The following is a 7,519-nucleotide window of genomic DNA, read 5'->3' as shown; positions in this document are numbered from 1 at the left end:
TTTAGAAACAATGTGACAAACCAAATAAACCATGCACATGAGTTCGCAAGTTATATTTTACTCAAAATCAGATAGATACTTTTACTTTGTAGAATAACCAAGAGTTTGAGACAATAAAAAATTAAAGTAGAAAATCAAACTCTAATTCAAATATTTTACATACAAAATAATATAAATATAATTATTTAATTTGTTAATGAATTATCAATTAATCCATTAAGAAAAAACTTCAAATTGTTTAGAACGATAATTTGATAATAAAATAATTCAAAATCGTTATCACAACCGCAATAATCCATTACCAATAAATTAATAATTATTTTTCAATTATGGATTTTAAGTCAATTTTGAACATCTCTGCTCCGAAGTTCCAAATTAGTTTTATTGAAAGGTGCACTGATAATTTGGTGGTAACTTGGTCAAACTAAATTTATTTTTTAAAGAAAAAATTAAAAGTTTTTTCTTTTACTATTTTATTCATCATAACTATATATGTATCTCACGTTCTTCCTTTTTCCTTCTTCAGGAAATAAAATATACATAATTTGGCTTTCATATGAAAACAGAAGAGAAAAACTCTGTTGTTAAACTGTCACTGCCATTACTTTCTCTGCTATACAATTTTCTTAATGCTCTAAAAATTATTTTTCTTTTATATTTTCTTTTCAAAACTTCCATCTTGCTGCTTGGGGTTCAGTTTAAATTGTAAAAAGTTCCATTCTTGGTACTTGGGGCTCAGTTAAAATTGTTAAATTTGCTATGTAAGTGGTTTTTTCAAGGTTTTGAAAGGAGTTGCTATGGATCTTGAAACAGGGTTTTATCAGAATCGTTTAAAGGTAACTTCTTTCTTAGTGATTAAGTCATACTAGTTTTCAGATTTTTTTTTTCATAAAAATGTTTTCTTGATTTTGGATTTTTTGGGGTTTAATTACAGAAAGAATCTTGGAGGACAGTGTTGACATTGGCTTATCAAAGTTTAGGAGTTGTTTATGGTGATTTGAGTACATCACCACTCTATGTATATACAAGTACTTTTGCTGAGGACATTAAACATTCAGAGACAAACGAAGAAGTTTATGGGGTTTTATCATTTATCTTTTGGACATTGACTTTGATTCCTCTGTTGAAATATGTCTTCATTGTGCTTAAAGCTGATGATAATGGTGAAGGAGGAACATTTGCTCTTTATTCACTCTTATGTAGACATGCTAAAGTTAATTCATTGCCTAATTCCCAGTTAGCAGATGAGAAATTATCAACTTATAAGAAGAATGATATTAATATTCCTGCACAAACTACTTTTGGGGCAAAAATTAAATCAATGCTAGAGAGACATAGAGTGTTACAAAGATTATTGCTTGTTTTGTCTCTAGGTGGAGCTTCTATGGTAATTGGTGATGGAGTTCTTACACCTGCTATTTCAGGTATGCCCCCTTACTGTGGAACTTCCACATGTTGCGTTAGTGTTTTGAATTATTTGATTCATTTTTTTTGGAATAATATTGCAGTTTTCTCTGCCATTTCTGGTGCTGAACTTTCTTTGGGAAAAACACATCACTTATGTAAGACTCTTAACTTCCTTCTCTTCTGAGATTATTATTGGTGTATGCAGTGTTTTACTCCCTCCCCCCCCCCCCCCCCCCCCTTTGTTTCACCTTATATGACGGGGGACTTTAATTAGTATTTAAGAGAGAAAGACAGACTTTTTATACATAAGCTCAATATGTATAGAGCATGCCATATCATTCTTATTGATCATGCCATCAAAAGTAAAACAAGAATGTTGAAATTAGATAATTTTTTAATATAGAAAAGTGTCATTTTTTTTCTGTGACAGACCAAAAGACATAGAATGGAATGTAGGGAGTGACCCACAGAATAGTTGAGTGATCATGGGAAACAGTAACAGTGAGCTTTTATTCTTAACATATTCCATAGTTTGCGGATAGACAAACTTAAATCCTTTAAACTGTTACATTGTGTTCTGTAAATCAGTAATAGTTACTCTTTTGATTAGTATACAATTTAAAGTCAAAGATTAGATACTAGTAGGACCACTACTTGCAGTGCTTTTAAGTTGAAGTCCTATGTAATCAAGAGTTGAAAGCAGAATTTCAACTAACAAGTTACAACATTGTACCCATGCAGGATTGATTAGACGTCCTCGAAAGAAAATGTTTAGACCCTTCTGACCGTAGATTGTCTTATGTTGCCTTCTTTGATCTGCACAAACTTTCCATGCCTATACTTTGTGATTGAATTTAATGTTAAATAAAGCTGTAAGAAAGAAGTAGAAGCTGTGGATATTCATTCATTATCAGGTCATGCCTGTTGAATACAATTAATATTATGAAACATTCCTCGTTTAACACAGAAGTGATTAAGTAAAAATCAAATAAATATTGGTGCCCTCTTTTGTCTTTATGATGAATGGGGAAGTAGCACTCTCCTGGAGCACTATGTGTTCTGTAAATGGGCTACAGTCCGAAGAGGAGAAAACTGACCCATACTTTTTTCTTGTATTGGTGGTTGGGCTAATTGATGTTTGTGATCTGAAATGAGATCCATCAACCATAAAGAACTGTTTTGTAGCTAAGAAACGATAAAAACTAAAAAGGTAAAGTCTTCAAGTAGGTTGCTGAGGAGTATGCTACTGCACCGATTAAAAAACATTGGACTTGTGAAAAAAATATTGATTCAATGCTAACAGATGTTAAATCCCTCTAGAATCTCAGAGTTTGAGCAATAGTTCAGGTTTGCTTTGCTTAATCCATTGATTGTACATTTGTACTCAAAAATCTTAACTTTGTGTAAACCAACATTGAGTTTTGATTGGTTAAGAATTCTGTGCTAACAGACACACTTCGCGTTATCGTTATGGTAGTTATGGTTGGTATGAGATGATCCACCATGATGAGAGTTATGTTAATTGCATATGCAGTTTTTTTGATTGCATATACGCCGTGAGATGGAATTGATATCAAGGTTACCACGGATTAGCATGATATATCATGTGGAGTTCCAAGATTTTGAGAAATCTTGGGGATTGGGGATTCGCTCATATTTTTTCTTCTTTTTTTCTTTTTTTCATTGCTTGTTGATTGGGTTCCTATTATCTAAAGGAATTAGAATATAATATAACTCTTAATACCTATGTCCAAAATGACTTGCTATCTTTTCTCCTAAAATATGAAAATTTTGCAGATATAGAAGTTCCAGTTGCTTGTGTCGTACTGATAGCATTGTTTGCCCTTCAACAATATGGCACCCACAGGGTTGGATTTCTGTTTGCACCTATCGTCGTGACGTGGCTCTTGTGTATCAGTGGGATTGGGTTATATAATATAATACACTGGAATCCAACTGTGTATCGAGCACTGTCTCCATATTACGTGTACAAGTTCCTGAAAAAAACTCAAAAAGGAGGCTGGATGTCCTTGGGAGGAATCCTTTTGTGCATAACAGGCAATTACATAGCTATGTCTCTCAAATGAATAGATATCTATTACTCCTCCCAGTATCATGATCACTAAATACAAAACTCATTCTTTCAGGTTCAGAAGCAATGTTTGCTGATCTTGGGCACTTCTCGCAGTTGTCAATTAAGGTATGTGTCCATCCATCCTGATGTGTGTCCTCTTTATCCGACGTAAAAACTTCATGTAGCTTGTCAGCTTTCATAAATGATGATTTTCAGAGAACAAAAGTTTGAATTTACTAACTAGGGATCGTAAATCCTCAATTTGTTGTATGGATGAAGAGTAAAAGTGAGAGAGTGACTGCAAGGTATACTTCAGGAAAACTGAAAGATGCACTGTTAAATACAAAAGCCATGAATTGTTAAATAGGAAGATTTTTCCTAGATGGTTTAATTTCCCTTGTCTGATACAATCTTTTTTCCTAATTGAAAGTGTGGAAGAGATTTCTCTTCAGGAAGAAAACATTTCTGATTGGTCTCCATGCAACCTCATACATGTAAGTCTTTGAAGAATCAATCTTGCATGATTGTTAGAACTTGATCATGATATCTTATTTAAATGTCAAAAGTAGTTGCAAATAACTGTGAATTGTGATGATATATATGATCTGTAGCTGTTATAGTCAGTCGAATGGTTAGCAGCAATCTTAGGCGATTATTTATTCGAAAACACGCAGTTCCTACAAAAGAGAATCTTTGAGCAGCAGCCTTTGTTTTCAATCGCTGAACTTATCTCTTTAATTTCCGCAGGATCAATGCTAGTTCTGCTGAAATGCTTACAACTGCTTCCCATGTTGATATCAGTTGACATTAGTTTGTCTTATTGTCTCAAAATCCCTTTGGTTTACTTTTATTCCAAATTGTTATAGATGTACCATAATCAGTTGTATCACCAGTGATGTACTTACAATCTGATGACAGTATAAGGGAAAATGATATTGAAATAGAGACATGAATGAATACAGTTTGAAGATAGATTTTTTAAATACTGGATTTTGAAGGTTCTCCTTTTTGTTCTAGAAAAAGTGAAAGCCAGAACCTAGTCGCTTGTGCGAATTGTACAGACTCGTACAGTTCGTATCACCGTGAGATTGTACGATTGTATATAAGACTAGTTCCATTTTGCAGATTGCTTTTACCTCCTTGGTTTATCCATCATTAGTTCTTGCATATATGGGGCAAGCTGCTTATCTGTCACGGCATCATGTTACGGAGAATGACTATCAGATAGACTTCTATGTTTCTGTACCTGGTATGTGTTTTAGTCGTTACTATTACTAGGACAGGAGAATATAGGCAATTCTTGATTGACATTTTCTTCTATTGTTTCAGGCAAACTAAGATGGCCTGTTCTAGTGATTGCTGTACTGGCTGCAGTAGTGGCGAGCCAAGCCGCTATCACTGGAACCTTCTCAATTATTAAACAATGCTGCGCCCTGGGATGCTTCCCAAGAGTCAATATAGTTCATACGTCATCAAAAATACATGGCCAGGTTTACATCCCTGAGATTAACTGGACCTTAATGATACTATGCTTGGCTGTTACTATTGGTTTCAGAGACACAAAAAGGCTGGGCAATGCTGCAGGTATGGATTCAATCTTACACAAAATACAAGAATAATTTACTCATACTCAAAAAGTAAAGGAAGTATTTATCTAGTGCCGATCACTTTATCTTTGTAGAATTTAGTGGCAGTTTAATATGCCACTTCAGTGAATTGGATTATGTCAGGACTAGATCAACTTTATTAAATTAGGGTCTTTCTGTCCATTTGCAGGTAGTCTGCATCTTCATCGACATGTCTATTTCACCGAGCCTCTCTTTCCCACCCTGGTTATGACTTTTCTGTACTAGTTACCATCCCATAACGTACTTCAACCTCCCCCCTCCTTCCCTGGTGCATGGACCCAAGTTCTCATGTTTCATTTTGCTGTATTTTCTCAATTTCTCATGCTTAAATACTTGTCTTTTCTTTTTGATATTCATTTTGTCCTTGTTTACGCAATGGACAAATGATATTAGCGAAAACGCATCACTTAACATGCCCATGATGAATGAACTTCTTTACTGATTTTCATCCCTAATTATTTATTTTTTTGCATCAGGTTTGGCAGTAATAACTGTAATGCTGGTAACCACTTGCTTGATGTCATTGGTTATTGTTTTGTGTTGGCACCAAAATGTCCTCCTTGCAGTTTGCTTTGTTATCTTCTTTGGGACAATTGAGGCTTTATATTTCTCTGCTTCTTTAATTAAGTTTTTTGAAGGAGCATGGGTGCCTGTTGCCATTTCTTTAGTTTTCATGATAGTGATGTGCATTTGGCACTATGGCTCACTGAAAAAGTACGAGTTTGATGTTCAAAATAAGGTGTCTATTGACTGGCTACTCAGTGTAGGTCCCAGCCTAGGTATCGTAAGGGTCCGTGGCATTGGCCTCATATACACTGAGCTGGTATCCGGAATCCCAGCTATCTTCCCTCACTTTGTTACAAATTTTCCAGCTTTTCACCAGATCCTGGTATTCATTTGTGTCAAATCTGTCCCAATTCCTCATGTTACACACGAGGAACGGTTCCTTGTCGGACACATTGGCCCAAGAGAGAACCACCTTTATAGATGCATTGTTAGATATGGTTATCGTGATGCTCGTAAGGATGATCTCCAGTTTGAGAACGATCTTGTATGTAGCATAGCTGAGTTTATAAGGACAGGAAAGAGAGGGTTGAATGGTAACATTGATGAAGATCTATCAAAGGATTTGGAGGACATGACAGTTCTTGGAACCCCTAATACTCATATATCTGGAGTTCAGCTTTATGAGGACAATGAACTGAACTCTGAATCAGTTGGAACGTCGAAGCACACTACACATAAAACCAAGCCTAAGAAAAGAGTGAGGTTTTTCATCCCAGAATCTCCGAAAATTGAGAGAAATGCAAGAGAGGAGTTGTGCGAACTGATGGAAGCTAGTGAAGCTGGCATAGCTTACATATTGGGGCATTCTTACGTCCGCGCCAAGCAAGGATCTAGCTTCTTAAAGAGAATAGTCATAAATTTTGGATATGACTTCTTGACAAGGAGTAGTAGACCCCCATGCTATGCATTAACTGTACCTCATGCTTCTACCATAGAGGTAGGAATGGTGTATCATGTGTAGATTTTGTGTATACAAAGAGAAACAAAGAACAATAATCGCACATGTGTTTGTACTTTCTTCTGTAAGAACACAAGACAAGTGCTAACAGTTAGCTTGAGTGAGATTTGAAAATGAGAAATATCTTCATAAAAGCTCTCTAGTCCTGATACCTTATGACTACTTTCATTTCTTACTGCATAACTAACTCTGGACCTGTTTGGTCGGCGGTATTAATTAGACTAGTTTATAGATTAAAATTGAGTATATTAAATTCATTGTTTGGTTATTTTATTTAACTTAATTCATGAATTCTAATTTTATTCCTAGAAAAGGAGGGACAACTAATCCGAGGTTAAATACTATACAAATATTCTTTTTGTAGAGGTTTGGATCGGTCAACTAATTTGAAGTTGATTGAGCTATACGATATTGTTACTTGTTGTGTTGTTGTATTTCGAAGGAGATAAGTCACGAATAATATTGTTGAATTATGCCATCGTAGATTTGAATCATCTTAAAGAGTGCGAAATATCCACTCTCGTAAATATGTTTTATATTCATTTTTATTTTCAACACTAACTAATTGTAATAATGATATCTACGCCAAAGACACGATGCACATTCAGCCACCGTATTCCATGGCATTTGGCCCAAATGACCCACAATTTACCTTATTTCATGTTGAGGTTCCAGAAGTGTTTGGAAATAACAACTTTATTCTAGATGTATATGTATATATCAATTATTTCAAGTACAGTAGGTAACTTTAGCCAACATAATTTATCCCTCAGTACTGCTAATGATTTTTTATATCGTCCAAATAACATTCTTAAATGAAAATAAAGTAAGTAATTATTATTAAAATGTTGTAATCCAACATGATTGGGATCAAATTTCACAGAG

General features: G+C 34.7%; 1 protein-coding gene across 1 annotated transcript; it reads left to right on the top strand.

Annotated features, from left to right (window-relative positions):
* The first annotated feature begins 501 nt into the window (after window positions 1-501).
* LOC101262303 (potassium transporter 6-like) lies at window positions 502-6,768 on the top strand. The gene is made up of 8 exons (XM_004237211.5): window positions 502-836; window positions 935-1,424; window positions 1,509-1,562; window positions 3,205-3,465; window positions 3,555-3,607; window positions 4,607-4,730; window positions 4,811-5,065; window positions 5,586-6,768. The coding sequence occupies exons 1-8, from the start codon at window positions 798-800 to the stop codon at window positions 6,635-6,637; spliced, it is 2,328 nt and encodes a 775-aa protein (XP_004237259.1). The 5' UTR covers window positions 502-797; the 3' UTR covers window positions 6,638-6,768.
* The last annotated feature ends 751 nt before the right edge of the window (window positions 6,769-7,519 follow it).

This window comes from Solanum lycopersicum, chromosome 4 (assembly GCF_036512215.1).
Source record: "Solanum lycopersicum chromosome 4, SLM_r2.1".
NCBI lineage: Eukaryota > Viridiplantae > Streptophyta > Magnoliopsida > Solanales > Solanaceae > Solanum > Solanum lycopersicum.
The sequence above is the reverse complement of the archived record's forward strand: the minus strand, read 5'-3'. Positions and strand labels throughout refer to the sequence as shown.